The sequence below is a fragment of the Eumetopias jubatus genome, unplaced genomic scaffold (assembly GCF_037043125.1).
Source record: "Eumetopias jubatus isolate StellerSeaLion01/CBP00866 unplaced genomic scaffold, mEumJub1_p1.0 scaffold_8, whole genome shotgun sequence".
Taxonomy (NCBI): Eukaryota; Metazoa; Chordata; class Mammalia; order Carnivora; family Otariidae; genus Eumetopias; species Eumetopias jubatus.
Genome location: NW_028274814.1, coordinates 109,042,905 through 109,068,762, shown reverse-complemented (window position 1 = coordinate 109,068,762; position 25,858 = coordinate 109,042,905). Strand labels below are relative to the sequence as shown.

Sequence of the window (25,858 nt, the reverse complement as noted above, 5' to 3'; positions counted from 1 at the left end):
TTGACTGCAGTCATTATATTAATAAGTAAACAGTATAGCTTTAGGGGATTATATTTTGAACAATTTAGAATAACTGGGCAATCTTCCATAATAGTTTAAATCATTGTTTTTGTGACATGCTTGTAACATAAAATAAAAACCGAAACTGAAGTATACCCACCATTATTTATGTTAAATATAATGTGTGTGTGTATATATGTATGTAATATATATGTATAAACCAAAATATATCATCACTGCTTTTCATATTTTAAAGGTTTTCTCTAGTCACACTGCTATAGATCCATTGAAAAGATGGGTATATTTTCTTAAAATTATCCATTCTTCCAGTAATTGAAAAAAAGGTCATTGAATTAAGGCATTTTCTAATTCATAACAAATTGGGATTTATATATAATATTTATGAACAATTATAAACAATACATAACAGGTTTAAAATAAAATACAGTCACATAAAATATATATATGTTTATTTACATACAGAAATACACATATATACAATATGGAGCACAGGAGAGGAATTATAGTAAATACTGGAAAAAATGATTTTTTTGAACTCTGTAGAATCTTGACTAAATTGATGCATGTAAGAATTATAGAAACCGTTAAGATCACTTTTTTGTTTGCTGTTGTTGGGGGTGAGGGGTACTCATAAAGAAAGTGTGTGCCATTCATGTTCTCTGCCAAGATCCAGAGATCCACTAGCTTCAAGTGAGTCAGTGTGAACCCATAGTGCTTTGATTTCCTTTCCCTCGCTCCCTCCCCTAGCCGCGGAAGCCAAAGATTGGAAGCTTGGCGTTGCCCAGCAGGGTGGGAAAGCGGGGGGAAGGTGAAGAGGCAGGGGTAAAGGCAGGCAGGGAGGGAGTTGGTCTGGGGGCCGAAATCCTAGAAAAAACGACCTGGGAAAACTCCCTGGGCCCTGGCCCCTGGCCCCTGGATGGCGCTTTCCCACGCCGTGGCGGGCGCAGGAGAGCTGGGTGGGGACTGTGCCTGGCCGCCAGTACTGACGTCCGCTCGCCCCTTTCTGCCCCGGCTGCGGGGGTCGTGGGTTCGAGATCGCGTGATGCCCGCTCTCACCCTTCGACCTTCGCTGCACACTTCGAGTTCCATGAAGTCCTCCAGGCGCTTCCTCTCTGACTTCACGAGTTGAGAGGCGGGAGCGAACAGTTGGCTCTTCCTTCAAACTCGCCTGCCCCAAAGGCTCAGTAAATGCCAAAGACCCGGCAGGGGTCTGGGTTAACGCCTCGGGAGTCGGACCCCAAATCCCGGCTGATTCTTACTGCCGATGCTGTCGTCAGTCAGCCTCGGAGCACTTTGGTCCTTCAGCTCCTTCGACTTTTGGAAAATGAATTTGAAAAGTGTGGAGGAGTGGACTGGGGGATACTTTTAGGCTCCAATTTCCAAGTGACCTCTGAGTCCACCTTGATTCAGTCTCCGGCTTCGCTCCTCCTCAACATATTTTACAGCCCTGACACGACCCCCCCGCCCCCGCCCAACGGGAGGGGATTTTTGTGCCGGATCGGTAGACAAAAAGTTCTTGGCCCTCACTCTTGCTTGCCACGATCAGATTACTTTTCACAGACTGGAGCTGTTGCGAGGTAGGGGTATTTACTTTTAATCCTTTTATGTGTTTATTTCACCTTGTGTGATTGGGTGTGGAAAGCGGGGGAGGGGAGGTTTCCAAATGGAGTGAAATTCCCATTCCATGGGTATTACCATGCCCGTGCGGTTGGCAGTTCTTAAAGTTTAGCAAGTCTGCAAATAACTACCGAACACAATAGAGTCCCCCTCCCTTCCTCTCTCTCTCTCTCTCTCTCGCTCTCTCTTTTTTTTCTTTTCCTGCTTTCAAACGCCTTCTTCGAGGCTGAAGCTGGGCAGGTCTCCAAAGGTGCAGCAGCCACAACAATCCAGCAGTTCAAAGTTAGGCAGCAGTTGCACAACTTCTAGCAACTCTCTTCGCCGGCTGCTAATGAGCTGAAAGCCAGGAACGTTTGAGGAGGTGAAGAGGAAACTTTCAATACTCCTCCCTTCACCTAGAAATCCAGATAACCCCCCACCCCCATCCCCAGATAACTTTGAGATACGGCAGATACCCCACCCCCACCCCCATCCCCAGATAACTTTGAGATACGGCCCCTTCTCTTGGCTTGCCTGGCGGACCATGGCTCCCTTTGGAAGAAACTTGCTAAAGACTCGGCATAAAAACAGGTAAAGTCCAGCGTGTGTGTCCTGGGTTGGGGGTGGGGGGGCTTCTGTGTGAAAGTAGGTGTTTTGCTGCAATTAGATTCTGATGAAAATTGCTCTTAGGGGGAAAAGCTCTAGGGAATGAAGTTTTGTATTTATATTCAGCTGGCGAGGATATTATTCCACCTGGAGGACCATTGAAAAGAAAAAATATATATATTCTTTTGATTCTTTTTGTTTCCCCCTCTGGCCAGTCCCAGTTCCACAGCTACCATCACCAAAATCTCTCTTTGTGTTGCTTTGCATATTTGAAAGTAGTGGGAAGGCAAGTTTCATTTTGGTTGACACAGAATTTTGGCATATTATAGGAAGGGTTAAAATTTTGATGAAGATATAACTAGAATTTATTAGCCACTAATTAGAACAAAAAACACAGCTGCTGATACAATCCGGAAACAATGCTTTGGCTCCCCCTTAGAGTGGGGCATTCCTGAAACCTGGAAAGTTCCCAAAGTGAAAATACTCTGTAGAGAAACTTTTGTGAACTGATTGTTTCAAATATCTTTGAGAGCTTTAGGTGGTTTTAGGCACAGAAGGAGGATTCAAGCAGCTGTCCTCCTTAATCCATATTACTACAATTTTGATTTGTTTTGCTATTTCAAGCCTGCAGTGCCCATAGTGTAAATGTGTAAATAAATGTTTTTCTCTTTCTCTCCCTCTCTCTGTCTGTCTCTCTCTCTCTCTGTCACGCACACACACAGATTTTTCTTCAGCCAGTATGTGTGTTTCAATCCTATTAAATATTTTATTAACACCCCAAATGTTACATTTATATGCTAAAACAATGTGTGGATAATTTTAGATATGGGCTTTACTCTATTAGTATTTTATTTTGGAATAAGGGCTTTTCCATAACTCTTTTCTCCATCGTGCTTGTTAGTACTTGTCATAATTTACTCAGGGTAAATTTAAAAGCATACAATTACATGGTAGGAAATGACACAATTATTTTAAAGTGTCTGCATGATAATTTATGGTGATACAATTTTAAAGTAAATCTCCACATTTTGGGCATAAATGTCTACTTGAAAAATTCTGTTTTTAATTCATTCCAAATGTATTCACGATTTAGTTGATTAAGTTTGCCTAAGAAACAAAAACAACAATATCCAGTACTACGAAACTTTCTAAACCAGTTTTATTTGCTATAATTTGGTAATGTATCACAAATATGACATTTCTGGTAATTAGTGAAACTATATGTTAAAATAAATATGTCTGGATATTCTTTTAAAAATATGTTAGTGATTGTTATTAAAAGTAGGTTTGTATTTTAGTGGTATCCGTGCATTAAAAAATAATCCCAAAAGGCTTCCCTTACCAATAGAAAAGTTTTACTACTTTTTAAATGATTACGAAGTAGCATTATTTTTGAAGTACGTTTGTTTAAATGCCATTGAAATATATAAAAGTTACTTGGGGAAAGTTCGTGGTCTTATAAAACAAATTAAGTTTCTGGCATGCTGAGCCTTCTAAATATACCCTTGTAGTTCAGGGTTGTTTCATGTATGTATGTTTTTGTTTCGATTTTGATTATTATTAATTCTAAAATTCTGTCATTGGTTTGCCAAATAACAGTTCAGTATAACTTTGTGTGCACCCCTGTGAGTTTCCCTCAGGGAAGTACATGTCCACTTACATTATCTCAATACATGTCCACTTACATTATCTCAATTCTGCCCCTGTATCATCTACCCATAAAACTAGCTTTCATTCAGGGTGGTGAGTATACAGTTTTGTTTTGTTTTGTTTTGTTTTAAGATTTTATTTATTCATTTAAGACAGAGAGATACAGAGAGAGAGAGAGCATGAGCAGGGGGAGAGGCAGAGGGAAAGGGAGAAGCAGGCTCCCCGCTGAGCCAGGAGCCAGACATGGGGCTCAGTCCCAGGACCCTGGGATCATGACCTGAGCTGAAGGCAGACGCTTAACCATCTGAGCCACCCGGGTGCTGTATACAGTTTTTAATATGACATTTTCTATGCAAAATTATGAAAAGAAAATGGAAAGAAAGAACAATAAAAAATGAGGAGTTTAACAGTATTTCAAGTTTTCCTGAGAAAATGGAATGGTGTTCCCAATGGTGATGCTTTATTATGAATGTGTTTTGATGAGAGTGGTAATAGTGAGAATATGTGTAAGTTGCTCTAATAATTGAGTGCTTCCCTTTACAAATTTGTACTTTTCTATCCTTAAGAAAAATTGTAAGCCAAGCAGTGGTCAGAGAGATAAAAATATGGGTGTCTCAAACTAAACAGTACATAAGCCACATGGTGTATTGAAATAGAATTAATGTATATTTATTTTTTCAGTGTCCAGTATTACTATAGATGAGATATTTTTGTTTTGTTCTGCTTTGTTTTTGCACCTTCTCAAAAGGTGAAACTGCATGTGAAACTTAGTGACATGATTAAGTCCAATCTTGTTTACTGGGTTCCATAATGATTTAAATAATCTTAATTGGACATATTGAAATTAAGTATCTTTCCTCAAATGACAAGTGATTCATCCTTGATAGTAAATGTGATTGATGATAAAACATTTATCTGATAACAGCTAAGGCATTCCTCAAATATATAGTATAAAAATCCTTGTAGAATGCAAAGGAAGAATTTGAGCAATGCATTTGTGTATCTTGTGATGTATAATTTATACAGGTAAAAGAGCTACTTGAACATAATTGCATCTTTGTCAGCAGGAAAAAATATAGCTTACTAGAAGAAATCATAAAATTTGAAATCAAGAAATTTGAGATCATAAAATTTTGACACTGTTTATTGAACTTTTTTGCATCTATTCTCTGTCTTTTCCAAGTATGGGGCATAAATTCTTTTAGAAAATACAAGCTGTAAAGCTTAGAGAGAGCAGTGCCGTATCTGTCTAGTCACCATTGTGTTTTTATGCCTAGGACAGCACCTAGATATCATGGACCTGTGATACAATTATTTATATAATTTTGTAAATTAAATTATAAAAAATATAGTTGCTATTTTATTCTTATTTATCATCTGAGCTCAGTTGGTATTGTATAAAAGTGAAGACCTCACAAAAGATTGGTTGACATTTGATATAATCCAAAACCCAAGGAAATAGACAAATAATTTTATGGATTTGGACGCCAAGTTAATCCTACCCCACTAGAGATTCTGTTCTAAGTTTTAAGAAGCATTTAAATTAAAAAATGAGGCAACAGTCTTTGGGGAATTTGAGAATAATGCATGGTCATGAATGATGGTATTTTGGTGCACAAACTTTGTATGCTTTTCATTTCTAACTTTCATATACATAAAAGAAATGGAGCCAATCTAAGATCCTTTATATTTATAATCAGAATTAATCTTTTAAACTTTTCTAATTGTAGTAACAATGCCACAAATGCTTCATCAGAGGGAAGAATTAAGTTTTGCGGTTAAGGTAAAATTTGCTGGCAAAATGGATGTTTCCTCTGAAATTAGAAGTATGGTAATTTGTGAATTCTGCAGAATGGAAAAATTATCATGTACTATTTTGTCTAACCTCAAATAAATACTTAAAATGTTCCTGAAAATGGATTGAGAAATGCACGATATTTGAGTATGTACATCTTTTTGGTTCCCAGGAGTTTCTGAAAGAGATTTCCCCTGATGATACTTGGTAACTTAAGTAGTTATTAGTTGGCAGCAGACAGCCCATTAGGAACAATGACTGGAATGCTTTATCCCTGGCAAAAATATACCAAGAGCCCTGAAGACAGTGAAATTGAGCTTTAGATTAAATCTTGAATTGTTACTCAAATGACTAAAGCCAACTTAAGAATCTACCACATAAGATGTTGTATTATGTACTATTTCAATTCATGAAACATGTCAAGGTGAAAGTTTCCTAAATGGAATTTTTGAAAAAAAAAATGTTTAAAAGTTTGTAGCTGGTTAACAATTTTATTTACAGAACACCTTTATTACCTGGACTGCATAACTTATAAAGCTTTGATGGTATTTGATTGGTATGTAGTTCCAGGAGATCTGATAATAGCTGGAAAAATTCACGAAAATGTGGCTCTCTTTTTTTAATTTTAGTTCTGAAAATAGAATAAAGTTGAGTAGCAGCATGTATTTACCTCGTACAGGAGTATGTGAATACCAGTCCTTGATAAGGAATTTCTTTGTCTCTAGCATATTGGCTTTCTAAAATGAGGCAATATGTTATCTGTACTATGTATATGTGAAAGAAAAAAGTTCAACGTGCTTCTGGGCTTTAATGTTCTGTAATGTATATTTGCTTAGGAGTTTTTAAAGACTTCTTTCTGGCAAAACATATACAACACATATAACATTTCCTTTTTAAAAAAAATAGATTGAGATTCCATTCTTGTCTAACCTGTTGTAATTCTACACCTAATAGAAAAAGTTTGCATATTTGTTGATTATCATTTAAGAAAACTTACTAATGTAAATGGTCACCCAAGGGCAAAGTAATTAGGTCTTGTAAATGGAATAGAATCCTGGGTTCATGCTCAGCACTGGCAGTGAGAAGCAAGATATTTCAAGAATAAGAATGATCAATGGGTGTTAAATATGCTGACAAACAAGGAAAGTTTTCCTCAAAGGTTTATATCTGCAGGCTAGAATGGCCTCTGTTTTTATAAATAAAGTGACATAAGATATCTATACAAAAAATTCTCATTGAGTATACTCAGTGAGAGCAGGGACCTTACCTATCTTGTTCCTTTCTAGGTAATCCGTGAGTAGTTTCACAAACATTTGCTGATCGAATAAATGGACTCAACATATACTCTTCAAATACACCTGGTCCCCATACAGTGCTTGGATCAGAGTACTTCAGTACATTTGTGTTGAGTGGATGCATAAGTAACTTAAAGAATGAATCCATAAATTCAAGGTTGACCTCTCATTATTCCTGCTCTTAGGCTCAATTCCTCCTTGCTTTCAAATGGTAAAGGACCATATCTGACAAATAGACTTTACTGAGCTTCTGATAGAAAACAAACCAAGCAGCAGGGTAACTCATCTTCTCAAGACATGTTCTTACTTCCCTTCATGTTCCTTGAGTGCAACCATGTATATCATGAGGTTTGGCAGACGATGGTGAGTGGCTACTCTAGATCCCACTGCTAAGTGTGGAGCATCTGCTCCTTCTTTTGTGATAAGAGGGAAATATGATTAGGAAATATTTGTTTTCTTACATGATATGAGGATTTATTCTCTTCTATAGGATAATTATAGTTCATGAGACAAAGGAAAATTCTAGAAAGAGACAGAAAAAATATTTTGGTTAAGAATTCCAGCAGACATTAGGTTATATCTCAGATATGCCATTACTAATTGTGTGCCCTGGGGCAAATATTTAATCTTTTTAATACAACAACAACAATAATAACAGCATGCAAGGGAAAATCCAAGTTTGACAATCAGAGGAGGGTTGTTCTTTAATACACAATTATGAATAAAAGTATTACTAAGGTCGTTCTGGGGAAGACAACTGTGCAAATGAGGTAGCCCTTATGCTTCAGTTTCACGAGCTTCAGGGTAAATCTCCCTCTGCTAACACTTCTTATAACACCGTGTGCCACTGTTCTGAGCGATTTACATAATACTTTAAGTAATGCTGTGAAGAAGGTACTATTATTTTCCTTATTTTACATTTGAGGCAATTAAGACACAGAGCAGGGCAACAATAAATAAGTGGCAGAGACAGGATTTGAATCCATGCACTTCACCATTGTTCTGTATGGCCTGTTGAGGACTTAGTCTTCTCATCTCTAAAATAGAGTTAATCCTAAACCGTCAAGTATGAGATTAAATCTGGTTATATTTAAAAGACAGCACAGTACTAGGAGGATGGTAATAAAACCTCAATAAATATTCACTCCTTGTTCAGGTCTGTAGGATTGAAATGCTATGAAGTATATCTAAGTTTTTAATATTGAAACATGGTATGATATTTTGGTCTTTGAAATCTCAACTCAGAACTTCTACATCACCACTCATCTCTTTTCTTCTGTAGATATAAAGAGGTATATTGCAAATTACTGAATATGATTAGAATGAGTCTATCAGTGTTGTACAAAACTAGCTTTGGAACCTGATGAAATATTTGAATTCTGACAGCTTTTAGGTTTAATCCTCACACCTCTTTTGAGCCAATTTGTGAGACCATTAACAATTTGGCAATGTGTTTTTTACCATAGTTTAAAGGATATTTCCTTGTGTGTCCTTGGGGAGTTTTGAGAAAAAGAAAGGATACATAATTTAAATATTTTAGTCTTATCTTTGTCTAATAAAATGAGAGATTGAATTAGATTTTTTATTTATTTTATTTTTTTAAAGATTTTATTTACTTATTTGAGAGAGAGAGTGAGTGAGAGAATGAGCACAAGAGCAGGGGAGGGAGAGGGAGAAGCAGACTCCCCTGTTGAGCAGGGAGCCTGATGGGGGGTGGGGGATGGGGGAGTTGATCCCAGGACTCTGGGATCATGACCTGAGTCAAGGGCATATGCTTAGCCCACTGACCCACCTAGGCACCCCTGAATTAGATTTTTAAAGTTCCTTTAATTTCTAAGGTCCTGTGATTCTAAAATACCCTCTGCAGAGTAGATTTTAATTCTCTTGTCTTGCTTATTTACCTTTTCAAGATGACTTTTAAAAATAGAATTAAAAGACAGATTTTTTGGTGTATAATTTAATTCTACTTAAAACATGGTGCATTGCCACATAACTTTTACCACAAAAGGTAGCATTATGGTAAAAGCCAAATGTGTTTATTTCCATTTATTAAAAGATGTGATTAGTTTATAAATGATAATATCTAGGAATTATTGAGTGTTTGCTATTTGCTATGCACAATTTTAAGTTTAATAATACAAATATTTGAATGTTATGAGTAGCTGTCTTTTCATTTTAGTTCTTTAGGACTGGTAGACTGTGTATTTGGTATTGTACCAGACATGCAAAGACACAACCTCATTCCTAAGAGATTAAATTAATTGAGAGAACAGCACTGCAGTTAAGTATCTCAAGCATGCACTTTCTTTTAAATCACTCTTCCATGGGAAACTGTCTTTGACAGGGTAGGTAAAATCACAATCTTTATGATGCAATTAAGAAGATGAGAGTGTATTCTCTTGCAGTTGAAGAAAGCTGTTCCTTTGTACAGTAGGTGCTCAATAAATGTTTTTGATTGTCTCTAAGTAGAAGTATATAACAGGGGAATACATGGAAGGAAAGAAAAAATAAAAGGAGCATCATCATAATTAGATAGCATTTGTTATTAAACTCCCACAGTTAGGTGACAGGCTTGGACAAGAGTAGGGAACACAATAAGATGTATAAAAAGATGTAGGAGGGGGCTGAATCACACAATGGTAAGACTGACTAAGATAGGATAATCAAAAGGTAAGGATCGAGAAGCAGGCAGAAATATGGTCAGTTTGGCAAGAATCCATATTCTTGGTTGGGTTGGTTGAAAAAAAAGAATAATTTTACAATTGAGGAAGTGTACAGAAAAAATTTTAAGAATGTGTTTATATAGCAGTATTGACTTACAGTCAACGACTGGTCAATTTATCAGTTCATAAAACTGAGTTGTTCTATTTTGTGGACATTTTTAATTTTAATTCTATTAATGCAGGTAGTGGTCCAACTTTAGCAAGTTTTTATGCTCACTACTTAGGGTATATAATGGATAAAAGTTTTGTGGCTGAGGCTTCTTGATATACTTGCACAGTGTATGCTTGTTCTCAACCAATGACTAGGATGTTTTTATAGCCACCTCAGATACCTTTAGTTACTCTCAGGCTCCTCTTTTACTCTGATATTTTTCAATCCTTTTGGAATCCTCTGCAGTGTGGTTAACTGAGGTACTTAAGATCCAGTAGCAGAGCATTAGTTTGGGGAGACCACAGTCCTTCATAGTAAGGTCTATTTTTAGATCTGCACATAAGGGCCTTACATTTGCCCAGAAGCCGTGAGAGATGCTCTTGAAAAACCATGAGTGTTTCCATGGGGTAGATATGTAATAACTGCAATCTCATATGAAGAAAAGAGTTGCACACAATTAGGAAAAGTACTTATGAGGCTATCTTGGACCTTTGAGATTCCATCTTTTTTAATAGTGTGGGAAGCCAAGCACTTTTTAGCAGAATGCAAAGCATTAGTTTTGGTTTCTTGACCACCTGTTCTACTCCAGTCGTGAAAAACCAAAGAATTTCTTTCTAGAACTATTAATAATAAGCATGAGACCTAGACTAAATTACTTTTTTAAGAAAATGTTGATCATCTTTAGTGGTTCTACCTTGAATTGGAAGAACTTGCTGTGATCACAGTTTCCAGGATTAAGCGAAATGACAGTTTTGGTATGTAACCCTGTCCACAGTCCGAACATAACTACAGTACTACTCACTTACCTGCCTTAGCTTCTAAAAACAAAACATTCATCAATTATCCCACTGTGTCAGATTTGGCATTGACTTACATATATTTGCTGTGTACTGACTCAAGATGATAGTTATTTGATGATTTTTTTTTTTAAATCAGAAGTATTAAATGAACGACACATTTGTGGGGGGGTGATGAAAGATTAAAGATGAATCAGATATGGATCATGCTTTTAAGGAATTTGCTGATTAGGAGACACACAGACATACATAAATAATTAAAATATAAGGCAGGCATTTTAAAGTATCATTAAAATTCATGTTTTCAAGTCTCAATATTTATTTACCTTGTAATAGGTGCCACACGTTATTTTAGGTGCTGGGGATGAAATAGAAAGATAGTCAAGATCTCTGCTCTCATTGAACTGATAGTGCAGGGGAGGACGGGCAGACAACAAACAAACAATAAAAGAACAAGATGTCAGATGGTGATTATTGTTAAAAGAGTCGCTATGGAGGCAGAATTGATAGGAATTCAAAAATGAGTGGGTAGGGCAGTAGAGAATATCAGGATGAACAACAAAGAGTCAGTAATAACTATAACTTTGGCTCTGAGTACCTGGGAACATAGTTGTATCATCATGAAGAACAGAAAGAATGGCAAAGGTAATTTTGGGGAGGGAAGAACATCTGGTGATGAGTGAAAAATGCAAGGTCTAATTTGTATGTTTCCAAATAGTCCACCTCCAAGCACCTGGTGTTTGGACACACCGCACCTGAGATGGGACTGTGAAAGCGGCCTTTCATCCAGCCTACTCTGATACCTCCTGACATCCATAGGCGACTGATTAATATGGAGCGTACTGCACCTGGAACAGGGCTTTGAAGACAAAAGACTGGTTTCCCAGTCAGGGCCTTCAAGCTGACTAATCCTATGTTAAACCCACTCAATCTCCATGAAGCATTTAGCACCCATCCTTTTAGTGATACTTTAATCATTCACTTTGGTCCAAATAACTTCCAAGCATGGCCATCACTTCCAGGGGATTGTGAATTTCTCCTGTTTAAAGATTACATGATTTTCACCTTTTTAGCCCCTACATAGAATTATGTAGATATGGGAGTTTAAATAATGTCTTTTTAGTTAGATAATAAAATCTAGACTTTTTGTGCAGGTAAATCATCTAGGTCAGGAGTCAGCAAACATTTTGTGAAAGGGACACATAATCAGTATTTCAGTTTTTTTTGAATATTTTATTTATTTATCTGACAGAGAGAGACACAGCGAGAGAGGGAACACAAGCAGGGGGAGTGGGAGAGGGAGAAGCAGGCTTCCCGCTGAGCAGGGAGCCCGATGCGGGGCTTGATCCCAGGACCCTGGGGTCATGACTGGGATCGTGACCTGAGCCAAAGGCAGATGCTTAACGACTGAGCCACCCAGACGCCCCGATATTTTAGGTTTCTTGAACCATAATGTTACTATCTCAACTACTCAACTTTGTCAATATAATATGAGAACAGCCATGGACAATACATAACTAAATGGGCATGACTGTATCCCAATAAAACTTTACTTACAAAAATAGGTGGTGGAAGAGTTGTAACTACCAGGCCCTAGTTAACGGAAAAATTCTCTCTGTTTACTTCCCTAAACTCACTCCACCTCCATGCTGCAAAAAAAAAAAAAAAAAAAAAAAAACCCAAAAAACCAAAAAACATTTACCATCTACTATGTTAGACACTTAGGCTTCAAAGATGAAAGATTCAGTCCAGAACCTGACTGGAAAACTAGAAAAAAAGAAAGGTAGAAAATACTATTACTGAATACACCAAGAAAGGGCACCCATTTCCATCTGGGGTGGAGGGAAGGGGGTTTATTCAGAGAAGGTAAGGGAATTTTCCTAACAGAAGGGACATTTAAAGAAGAGTAAGAGAGCAGGAAAAAGAGTAATTCAGGCAGGGAAGCAAGTTACAGGAAAGGCCCAGAATGAAAACAAAACTGGCAGATGCAGTTCAATCCAGTCTAGAAATCCAAAGCGTGATATATGTGACAGCCCTCGGAGTTATCAGAGATCAGCAAGAAGTCAGGGATAGCTAGTTATGTCCATATTAACGTGCATACTAAAGAGCGCTTGGCTATGGTTTGGGGGAATCAGATCATGAAAGGAATCCTACGATTCGGTAGGAGAGAGAAAACAGGAGAGAAAGGGAGAGGCAGAGAGAGGAGAGAGAGGGAAAGAGATTTAAAAAGGACTTGGAAACCATTTAAAGATTTTAATCAAGGAAGATTTGCAGTTTAAAAAGGACAGCCTGGCAATATTGTGGAGCACAAATGTGAAGTGGGCAAAAGTTTATAAGACAATATTTAACAGCTCACTACAGTAATCTGTTGTGAAACAGAGTTGTCTGAATCATAGTGGTGTTGATAGACATAAAGGAGCATATTTAAGGCATTTGGGAGAATGAATAAAGCAGACTTACTGACTCGTTGTTAAAGAAGGATGACAGAGACAAAAGAACCCAGGAAAATCTCAGTTTTCGAGCTTGAGAGAAAGAATGGGGGGACGGTGATCCCATTCGATAAGACGGAGGCGATGGAATAGTTTGGAATATGAGAGAAAAGAATGATGAATTAGTTTTCATCAGTCAAATTTGAGGTTCCTGTGTATTATACAATGTAAATATGAAGTAAGCATGCAAAAAAGGAGGTTGTGAATACAGGTCTAGAGCTCAAGGGCAAAATATATAGATTTGAGAATATCAACATACAACTGGCCGATAAAGTTGTGGACAGTATTATAGTCACCCACAAAATGTGTTTAATGAGACAAGACATGACTCACAGGAAACTGGGGGTTGCCATTTGTATCAGTACTTACTGCATAATAAAACATCCTAAAAATTAGTGGCTGAAAACAACTTGTTATTTGTCTTCTTTTTAATTTTTTTTGTTATTTTTAAATTTTTGTTGGTTTGTTTATTTGCTTGTTTGTTTGTTTGGATTCTGCTGGTAAACTGGGGGTGGTTCTTCTGCTGGTTTCACCTAGGCTCTCTCAATGAGAGCGGGTTGCCTGAGGTCTAGGTTCAGATGGGACGACTGAGATGGCTTGGTCTCTCTCTCGATATGGTCTTTCATCGCAGGCTTTTTCAACAAGCAGCAGTACCAGGACGGCATTCCAGGAGGAAGAAAGCAGAAGCTACAAGACTTCTTGAGGCCTGGACTTCAGAACTTGCATACATGGTTTTCACCATGTGCTACTGTCCGTAGCAAATCCTAAGGTCTATTCAGGGAGGAGGATTCCATCTCTTGATGGAAGGAGCTGCAAAAGAATCTGGCCACCCTGCATGACACCACCATTTACTGAATATACAGAGGAAGCAAAGTCCATGCAGGATCTGTGAAGGAGAAGCTAGCAGGGCAAAGCAAGAAGCTCAGAGGGTGAAATCCAGAAGTCAGGACATGGATTGCTGCAAGAATGGGAAGGAAAATCACAGTGCATAATGTTACAAAGAGGTCAAGTCGAATCCATTCCGGAAATGGCTGCTAAATTTGGCAGTTCAGAGATCTCTGACAAGCCTGAGAAGAAATGTGTCTGTTGGGGGTGGGGTGGGGGGAGTCACTTTATGGTAGGTTATTGTTACTGAAAAGAGAAGAACTAATAAAAGAAAGTGAGTGTGGATTGTTATTTGAGTTTGTGAATGAAAGATAGTTGATGCAAATCTGTGGTCAAAATAACTGTAGTTACAACGTGACAGGATAGTGGGAAGGACCGGAGGAAAAGGTAGAGGATAAAGAGTTTAATAAGGGATACATTTTGAAGGAAAGTTCTAGAGGAGGTGGAGGCTGTGAGATTCAGAGCATATGAAAAAGCTTCAAGTTTGGGGAAGGCAAATGGACATAGGATGCTTTTGACATGGATGACCATTGTTTTTCTATTATCCAAAATATTTTCAAGTATCTCCTTTTTTTTTTTTTTTTAATAAAATGGCATGGCAGGCCCTGGTATATTCTTGTTTCTACAAGTTATAAATTTTTTGTTTCTCTTTAGGTAATTTATTTGCAACTAATGTGAAGAGCTGATTATTTCAGATGAAACTTCCATTTGGAAGTCACATTTTATTATGTTTTATTATAGACTATGTTCAGAAAGTGAAAATCAGGGGAAAAGGAGCTCATCTTGTGTTTTCAGCTATCCTACTGGATAATGCAAATTCCTACATTTTTCTAGTGCCATTTAAATATGCCCACGTATTTCAGAATACATTTAGAGAGGGAACAGTAGGTGGCTGCAGGCAGATACAAGCTAAAAAATCACCATCATTAGGGAATATCTTCTACTAAGTAGGCAAAACCAATTATGGACTTAGCTGCCCACAAGAAAACTCATGCTAATAGCTGACATAACTACAACTGTCATTAAACTAAATATTCAGGCTAGGTAACTTTCCTTTAATAAATGTATGTGCAGTTTGTTTGTTGTAAAATACTTCTCTAAAAAGTACAAATCAACAAGGAAACTTTAGGTATTTGCCAGGCACAGGTAACACTGGGAAGTGAGCCTAAGAATTTCCAATGAGATTAGATATTTGTTCAGCATTTTATCTGGTAAATACTACATGTTAAATATTTACAGTTTGATTAAATCAATTTCCAGAATCTGAACTATAAGCTTAGTTTGCTTAACCCCCAGTTGTCTCCAATAAACACATTCTTTACACATTCCTTTCCCTTTTCTCTGTTTATGAGAATTATGTATTATAGCTACCCTGCAATTATGTTATGTAGAGGGTTTTTCTTAACCTGCATACCTGGCTTACTTCCTAGAAAATTAAACTGGCCTTAGTAGAACATAAAACTAGTGCTTTCTATGTGTGTGTGTGTAAATCCTTAATCTCTTGTGCCTCAGTTTTCTAATCTATAAGATGGGTTTCACAATAAGACCTATCTGGCAGGGTTGTGAAGAAAACTAACTGAGTTAATGTATATAAAGCATTTAGAACAATGGCGGGCACATACTAAGCATTCAACAAAGTGAACTACTATCCAATGTACCTCTTCACACACACACACTTTACTATTTTTTTAAATATCTGTCCTTCAATTAGCAGCTCCACACATAATCATGTAAAGTCAAAATTTGAAGGGGTCTTCTTTACAGACAAGATCTAAAGTATTTTTACTTATTTATTTATTTATTTATTTATTTATTTTTAAGTAAACTCACTCCCCAACAGGGGGCTCGAACTCATGACCCCGAGATCAGGAGTTGTGTGCTGTACCCACTGAGCCAGTCAAGTGCTCCTGCTGACAAGATCTAAATCAGCATATTGCCCTGAATTAAATCTTTTGAGGCTCTTTTATTTAATCAGACTTGCTACAAAGAGTTATAGGACTGGAGAATGAATTGACATTGAGGTCAATTACTATGTTTTTATTATTATTTATTATGACCCAAGTTTTATTATTGTTGTTTGTTTTTTTTATTTTGGGGAATTTTATAGCACATTTGTTCAGAGTTTATCTTAAGATTTTCAATAATGTTTAAATGGTCCTGCATTTTTAGAATCTACCTTCCTAAGTGTAGCTTTTCTCCTTCCGAGCTATATGACAAATTCCTGAACATAAGGATCATCTTATCTTCTATATCATTTTATCCTCAGCATTTATTCGCATTTGCTAAAACTAGAGTTTCATTAATGATTGTTGAAGCAAGTTATAAAGCTCATATACCATAATTCCAAATGGACAATTTATTTGGAAGATAACTAACTTGGAATGGATTCAGTTACGTTGCATAGAACTTTTCTTTTTTTAATACATTTAAGTTTTTATCCTACCCAATTTTGTCTCTAGATTTCTGTTTGTGTTTGGGTCATTCCTTTACTCTTACAAAGTTGCTCATTCATATACAAAATATAAATTTTTCTCTTATATAATAATGATGAAGCTAACAAATTTATTAGCTAAACTATTTAGAGTTGTACTGTGATAATTTTGATTATTGGGAAAAGATGTTATTAAATTTGGAAGTATATTTTTGTTTGAAAGTAGTTGTAACATGTGATTTAAATGTTCAGCATCCAAACTGATTATGGCATCCCCAGCATTTTAAATTTTATAATTAGCATAGAGTTGGGTCTGTAAACTCAAATATTAGTTTATAACCTTAAACTTAAATTGGTAAACTTTCTTGGTAAGAACTTAAATTGGTAAACTTACTTTTTATTTTTATCTTTATTTTTAATGTCCTTAATGACTTATATGCTTTTGTTTGAAGAAAATGTGAATTTCTACAATGTAGTCAGATTTGAGCATGAGATAAATACACTGAATCAAATTTCTTTTCTTATTATTGTCTTGTAGCTCCCATTACCATTCATCACTTCTGAAACTTGCATTGTTGGGTTATTCTATCTCCCAGTATTATTTACTGATATGTTTTTGATATGAGTGCCACATATAGTGAGCTATATACATTGAAGGTTCTATTTGACTGGACATGATACCCTGTGAGAGTTATTACTTATTTGGGCAAGATGTTTTCAGAAAGAACTGCCTAAGAATGGTTTTCATAACTTCATACCCATCTATCTTTAATATAAAAATATATATATATTATGAGGCATTAAAATCTGCTTTCTGCTGGAACAGAATCTGTGCAGGGACTAAGTTTTTTTCCTCTGTATTGCTATTTTGTATTTCATTTATCAGAATACAGGACACAAAAATGAATTACATATGTACTCATATTGTATCAATTCTAGTTGTGTTCCTTGCTATGTCATTGAATTGCATAGTGATAGCAGGATAAAATTAACTTCTATCTTTTGAGGAGTATAAATGTGTTTTGAGGTTTAATAAATAACTTGAAGGGAATAAATTGTCTTATGAGTTAAAATACTAAGGAGACAGTTCTCATTTCCCTGTGAAATGAGAAGTTTGACTGAAGAGCATTTATTTACTTTCCACTTCATGGAAAAACAACATACTATGACAATATCATAGCTTGGCCAAAGGTCAGTAAAATATAGAATCTTCATAACCCTTGGTTTGTATTCAGCAATCAGCACAAATAACCAGATTTGTAAATGTAGTGTCGTCTGCCATTTCATTTGAATAATGATGACTTCTGGACAGTATTTGAGTCCAGAGTATCTTCTAAATAATCCAAAAAAGATAGTGTTATATTCAGTGTAGTTTTATCTCTAAGGTAGTTTTAAAGGCTTTTTCTGACTTCTCTGGGCATATTTTACATGCCTACAACACCCCCTGCCTTGCCTGGGCGCTAGAGATGCTTTCCCTCATTTCCCACGGTTGTTTCTGGGAATTTCCCTTTCATCCGGTAAAGACTGCAGGTCTTGGCCTCCTCTTCCCCCAAACTCTGGGTCCATTCCTAATTCTGGTCTTTGTCTTTTCTGTCAGGGCAGAATAGACTGTAAAGTAGTAAGAGAAAAGCACAATGAAAACCCCTTCTGCAGACTCCCATCCCCCCTGCACACCGCTGACACTGCCCTGGTCTCTTGACCATTACTGTCATGTCATAGCTACTCAAATACTGTTTCTTAATGGAGAAGAAAGATTTACTAGTCTATGAATGGAAGTTTTTTTCCTAAACTATAATTAACCCTATTCTGAGAGTTTGTGTTTCTAAATGCAAATATCAGCATTCCTTAGGACCAGTTCTGGGATTAACAGAGGGAAATCCAGTTGGGCAGGATTAATAATAACAAACATAACATAGGCTGTGGGGTGAAAGGAGAAAAAAAAGTGCATTTGTATTCCCTTAAGTAGAATGCCAATTTTCATCATTTATTTTAGAGTACTTGAGATTGGAAATGTCTCCCTTGTTTATTATTTTTGTTTTCATAAACTTTAGTATTAAATTCTCCAGAAGCTATAAGGAAAAAGGGTAAAGGTGAACCTGTGACATATACTTTGTTGTATAGCTGGAAGAAGATTTTTCCATTGCACCACTATTGACGTCTGCAACTATAAGCTTTTGCTACCAGGAAACCATTCTGTACATTGCAGAACATTTATGTTCCCAACCTCAACCCACTAGATGCTAGTGGTACCCCTGGACTCTAAAGTAAAAATGAAAAATGTCTCCATGCATTGTCAAATGTCTCCCGGGGGGCAAAATCACCCCTGGTAGAGAACCACTGGTTTAGAAGGAGAGACTCTCCAGTTTAAAAAATAGGTAATAGTAATAAGAAGGAAACAGAGAACAGTCTTTGAGCAAAGGACCAGGACGCAGATATGCCCCCAAAGCTCCATAGTTCTTCATCTTTCAATTTGATGGAGCCTTCCATCACAATGTTCAGGCACAGGTACCACCAATAGTTTGGAACTGGAAAAGTTCTCACTATTAATTTCTAAGCATGGAATATGGTTCCCAAGAGATTTAAGCAAAAAAAGAATTTCATTTTGGGTCACTCCTATACATAGCAACCAGAACGTGTCAGTATCAGACATTCTGGGCTGACCTCCAAAATAGTTGTAATAGAGGTTCTGTGGAAAATGCATTCACAGGTTCAAATTATTTTCCTTAAATATATATAGATTGCATTCTAGTGTTTGTATACTGGGTTTTAGAAGCATATCTTATAATGTAATTATTAATTAACAATTTATCATTTTAATGATTCTTATTGTTATGAAAGTAGGCCTCCAGGGTGCCTGGGTGGCTCAGTTGGTTAAGCTTCTGCCTTCAGCTCAGGTCACGATCCCAGGGTCCTGGGATTGAGTTCTGCATCAGACGCCCTGCTCAATGGGGAGTCTGCTTTTCCCTCTCCCTCTCCCCTCTGCTTGTGCTTTCTCTCTATCTCCCATTCTCTCTCTCCAAATAAATAAATAAATAAATAAAAATAAAATCTTTTAAAAAAATAGAAAAGTAAAAAAAGAAAGTTGGTTTCCATATAAAATATTTGTCCTACTAAGTTTCATATGTCAAATTTCAATTAAACTTTAATGTCTAGTATATACTAGGAATAAATGTTACTCTTTCAATTTATTTCCCTGTGCCCCAACTTCAATGCCCTTTTCCTCTGGGCAACTGAATAAAGATGGCCAAAGTTTATCCATTTATCTTCATTTTTCTCTGCTTTCACACTGAATCTTTTTTCAGTAAGTATATGTTTTCAGAGATCTTCAGTTTGGCATTGTAATATCTTAGTACTTTTTTTTATCTTAAAACTTCCAGATTTAGATAGTTAATTTATTCTCTGATGCTTTGTCCATAATTACTCAGTGGAGTGTGTTGAAGAAATATTTGAGTGTATGAACATTGCATTTGTAATTACAAGCCAACTCAACTTAATTCTGTGTCATTGTTTTTGTGTTACTAAAATTAATTATCAATGGAGAAATATTTTCAATTTCCTGATTGACAATAGAGTGAATGCAAGAAGTCCAATATTTAATTTCAGTTATTATTTCAGAGTAAATATGGAAAAGTACCCATAAGTGAGGTTAATACATGTTGTTGAAAAGTTTTATTTAGGATATAAATCTTAATTTTCTGATGATATTCCAAAAAAGGCAAACACGGAATAATGAAACAGCTGTAAAATAATATATATGTGTGTATATATATATTTAGTGTAATGAACCTCATTAGCACAATTTTAATCAAAATCAGAGGGTTATAAGTTAGAGAAAGATTAAAAGCATTCTCAGCTCATCTGTGATCCAAATATTATATTAATGATGTTTTAAAGTATCTCTTATTAGCCAAACAGTTATGTCATATTGGTAGTACACATGTAAAAAAATTGATGAGTTAAAACAGGTGAAAAAATATTGTGAGACATGTTGGAAAGTATTTGTAAAATAGTATTGTTAACTACTATAGCAAGGTCAATAAGATTACTGAATGAGCATACTAAAAACACTACACCCCCCTCTGTATTAAATAAAGTAATTTTGTTATTAGTGTTAATAACCTATATTTACCTAGTACAATTTTCACAATTCTCAAAGCTCTTTTACTCATTCTCTTATATGATATTTGCAGCAAACTTATGAAAAATGTAAGTCAGATATTGTAGTATGACCGTGAAGGGTACAGAGGATTGGAAAAATGAATGGATAGAGACTCAGTTGGGGCCATACTACAAAATAAATACAGTTTTCAAAATCTGAAGCCTGTTTGAAAAATAGAATTTAATCATGATGAATCTTTTACTAGGTATGGAAGGTTATGGAAATTCATTGGTCATTACTTTTAAACATATTCAATCAAGAGGTAGAACTTTTGAAAATTATCTGATTTGAATGATGGTTGTAAAATTTCCTCAAAATATTTAGAGATAACTGACTCAGAAAATATAAAGTAGCTTAAGGTAGACTTAAAAAAATGTTTGGAACCAGTCAGACTGTGATGTTATTATTAAAGCACTAATTTTATCATACATAATGTGGAAATAATACTATCTTTAGGTTGTGCTTAATGACCATTAGGGTTACATGATCCACATGAGCTGAAAAGTAGCAGATATCTATGGGAGGCCACAATAGACAAGCATTTGATCCTTCCCAAACAAAAAAGGTCCCAGTTGGAGTAGGGGCATGGAAGTACTGGGGACTCGTCATGTACGTCATCATTATTATTCTACGTAGGGTACCAAAGGATTCCCTGATCTCTGCTTCTCAGTCTTCTTCACAACGACAGTGTAGGGCCGAAGAGGTTGTAGGTCATGTGTTATCCTTTCTTACAGACCCAGAACTAATGTTTCCAGAAAATGGAACAGGACATAGGGACTATTCTAAGAAAACAACAGTAAGGTGTTGTTATATATATATAAATGAAAGTTTTGTCAGCCAATGCAGGTGCCCAGACCTGTCAGAAATCCTTTAGTACTGCATCAGAGTAAGAATAAGATTAATAAGGAAAAGGTAGAGACGGTAATACATTCTTATGTACTTTTTTCCGTGACTGTCCATTGGGAAAAGTCCTCCCTTGACCAATTGGTGTTCTAACAGGACATTAGAGTTCCATTCCTATCAAAGGCAAACTTATATAACAATGTTCCTCTTAAAAGAGTAGTGTATTTTATTATTTTTTTTTCCAATTTAATCCACATATCTAAATCATCAAACTAGGAATGCCTGGCTGGCTCAGTCAGTGGAGCATACGACTCTTGATCTTGGGGTTGTAAGTTCGAGACCCACGTTGGGTGTAGAGATTACTTAAAAAAAATTTTAAAAAGACAATCATCAAACTCATAAACTTGTTTTTACAATATAATGGTTAGCACTGCACTATGGAGCCTGCTTTCTTGCTTGGGTTTAAATCCTCAATGTACCACTAACTGTGTGACCTTAGACAAATCTTTAAAAACCCCTGTGCTTTAGTTTCTTTATCAATAAAATGGTGATAATATTCTTACCTACATTACAGAATTGTGAGGATTAAATGACTTGATATATGCAAGAGTTTGGAACAGTTTTATTTATTAAATGTTTTATGACTCATGGTTATAATCTTCAGTGCTAGTATTTTTTAGTAGGATTTTTTTAGAGTTTAACCATGAATACTAAAAAATAGCATAAAATGAAGATGTCCTATGTTCTTAGTTTTAATGTAATAGCTATTGGCATTATTTTATAAGGTTAATAACTGCAACAGTTACTCAATTTTGTTATTTTTACCATTATTTATAAAAAGTGTATATTGAAATGGTTATAATTTAACATACAGTAAGTGCACAGGGCATGGTTTACTTCTTTTTAAATTATGCAATATAGTAGGTAAACTTCTACCTGCATAAAGTAAAAAGAAAATTTGTTAATTTTGAGTATTTTATAGGCATGATCAAAACAGATGAAGGTAATGATTAATTTAGAGGTAATTTGTGCTGTACAGCCATAGCATAAACAGTAGTTAGTATCAGTTACTTTGAGTACTTATTTGTTTTTGCTTAGAATGTATTTGCGTGCTATTTCCCTACTAATTGAAATATGAAAATAATTCTGTTGCCCTAAATTCTACCTACTTTTTTGTTGCTTAGAATTGTTAAGTGACAAGTTGTAAATATTATCAAATATCACATTATTCAGTGTTGAATCATTAAATGTTAAATATATTTATTGATTGATTGATGTAGTGTAAATGTTAAATACTTTTATAAGAGAACAATCACAGCCCTTTAGGACTTTTTGGACAATTATTTATAAAATGTTGGTACAGTTGGATATCTAAATTTTATTGGGTACTTTTTGTTATTTGGTGTCACTGATTTGTCCTTCCACTGTTAGTAGTCACTTTATGACCCCAAGAAAGTCAATAACCAAGGTGCAATAATTAGTCATTTAAAATAAAGATAATAATGTAAGATTAGTCATTATTGATACTAAAACATAAACACTCTAAATTCTAAGTGTTAAAAGATTCTAGAAGCCAGGGAAAATTTCTTCCATGTATGCTTCATGGAGTCATATGCTTTGAGGGTGCTACATAAAGTAACTTTCACAACAAGCCAATTACTACTTGAAGATTTTGTCTCCATAAATCATATTGGATTATAATTCACTTTATATCATTTCTTTCTTAGCATTCTTTTAAAGGGATATTATGAAAGACACGGTCAATTTGACTTACACTCATGATGGAAATATGATCGTAAAAATTCTCTACAGGGTATGGCCCAGAAACCACGGAACTTCCTTGTTTCTTTTACTACCTCTATGGCTTTTTTTCTTCAGAAAATTGATTTTTTTTCCCCATCCCTCTCTGCTACAAAGGAAATTACTATTAAGTCTTGTATATACTTGTATATATGTCCCAACTCTGACCACTTCCTAATACCTCTACTGCTAAAACCCTAATCCAGGTAATTCCCCTTAGATCTCTGCACTAGGCTTTCAACTAAGCCTTCCTGTCTCTGCTTTTGGGTTTTTTTTTTTTTGCAGTCCATTCCATTAAACAAGCCAGGTATACTTAAAGCATAATTTTAGCCATATCTCCTCTGTTTAAACCTTTCTCATGGCTTCTCACTAAAACTAGAACAAAATCCAAATGCCTAATCATGGGATATGCATTTCTGCTAGATCTCATCACCTATCATTTGACCTTTCCCTCCCTCCAGCAACAACCCCCAACCCCACCCTCCCCCAAGCCTCCAACTACATTCGCCTTCTCTCTGTCTCTAGAACATGCTTCATGACCCTTGCCCTTCTGTTCACTCTTGGAATTCTTCCCTTAGTTCTCTGATGGCCTCCTCAAAACTTATGCCCCTATTCAAAGGTCATCTTCTTAGAAGTCTCTCCTAAATACTCTGAATAAAATGAACTTCTCTTTCTTCCAAGTCATTCTCTGTCCCGTCATCCCATTTAATTATCTGTAGTATTTACCATCACCTGCTACTATAATAATTACACATTTATATCTGTGTTGTCTTCTCCTTTGTGTACTGCTTTGTCTTTAGTATCTTCAGACATGTCTGGCACATGGTTGGCATGTAATAAACATTTGTTGAACAAAAGTATGACTGTTTTCAATAATGATCTATTTTTAGCTCTATGACTCTAATATCATCCCACCATTCCTACCTACGGTTCTGTGGTCTTTCTCTAGTCTGAAGGCTCCAGCAAAAATTGTCTTATTTTATTTCCTCTTATTCATCTCCACTTGGATTATTGTCTTAACTCTACCAGTTCTGACTGTACTTATATTGTGGCTGACTTCTATAGATAAAATAGCCTCAGTTGTCTTTGATGACAATTTGCTCTTTCCAGAGCCCACTGGGGAATAAAAGGAAATTAAGATATTTTCCTTGATTTTTTTTTTTATTTTTTTTCTTGCAGTAAAACTTCTGATTCACGTGTAGTCACAGCCTCCAAATGCATCTCTGATGAAGGATAGAATCTGAAAAGGGTATTAAATTTAAACCGTGTTTCTGAGTTTACACAGGTGATGACAGAAATATAATGTACTCTGTTTTTCTTTCAGATCTCCCACTAAAGACATGGATTCAGAAGAGAAGGAAATTGTGGTTTGGGTTTGCCAAGAAGAGAAGATTGTCTGCGGGTTAACTAAACGCACTACCTCGGCTGATGTCATCCAGGCTTTGCTTGAGGAACATGAGGCTACGTTTGGAGACAAACGATTTCTGCTGGGGAAGCCCAGTGATTACTGCATCATAGAAAAGTGGAGAGGCTCGGAACGGGTTCTTCCTCCACTAACTAGAATCCTGAAGCTTTGGAAAGCTTGGGGAGATGAGCAGCCCAATATGCAATTTGTTTTGGTTAAAGCAGATGCTTTCCTTCCAGTTCCATTGTGGCGGACTGCTGAAGCTAAATTAGTGCAAAACACGGAAAAAGTGTGGGAACTCAGTCCAGCAAATTACATGAAGACATTACCGCCAGATAAACAAAAAAGAATAGTCAGAAAAACTTTCCGGAAACTGGCTAAAATTAAGCAGGACACAGTTTCCCATGATCGAGATAGTATGGAGACCTTAGTTCATCTGATTATTTCTCAGGACCACACTATTCATCAGCAAGTCAAGAGAATGAAAGAGCTGGATCTGGAAATTGAAAAGTGTGAAGCTAAGTTCCACCTTGATAGGGTAGAAAATGATGGAGAAAATTATGTCCAGGATGCATATTTAATGCCTAGTTTCAGTGAAGTTGAGCAAAAGCTGGACTTGCCTTCTGATGAAAACCAGATTCTGGACGACCTGACTGAAAGTGATGGAATTGTACACCTGGAGGAAAGATTAGCATATTATAGAATGCTCATTGATAAGCTCTCCGCTGAAATAGAAAAAGAGGTAAAAAGTGTTTGCACAGAGATAAATGAAGACGCAGAAGGGGCCGCTGCAAGTGAGCCTGAAAGCTCTAATTTAGAAAATGTTAAGTGTGATTTGGAGAAAAGCATGAAAGCTGGTTTGAAAATCCACTCGCACTTGAGTGGCGTCCAGAAAGAGATTAAATACACTGACTCATTGCTTCAGATGAAAGCAAAAGAGTATGAATTCCTGGCCAAGGAGTTCAATTCACTTCATATTAGCAACAAAGATGGATGCCAACTAAAGGAAAACAGAGGGAAGGAATCTGAGGTCCCCAGCAGCAGTGGGGAGGTTCCTTCCTTGACTCAAAGAGTATTTAACTTGTATACAAATGACACAGACTCGGACACTGGTATCAGCTCTAACCATAGTCAGGACTCAGAAACAACTGGAGGAGATGTGGTGCTATTGTCAACATAATTTGAATGGCTTGTTTCTGACCTACTTTTATG

At 36.1% G+C, this 25,858-nt stretch overlaps 1 protein-coding gene across 1 annotated transcript; it reads left to right on the top strand.

Annotated features, from left to right (window-relative positions):
• The first annotated feature begins 5,865 nt into the window (after positions 1–5,865).
• RASSF9 (Ras association domain family member 9) lies at positions 5,866–25,826 on the top strand. Its single transcript, XM_088025732.1, is given in 3 exon segments — positions 5,866–5,974; positions 23,527–23,548; positions 24,566–25,826. Coding segments are annotated over 3 exon segments (1,392 nt in total).
• Positions 25,827–25,858: the final 32 nt, after the last annotated feature.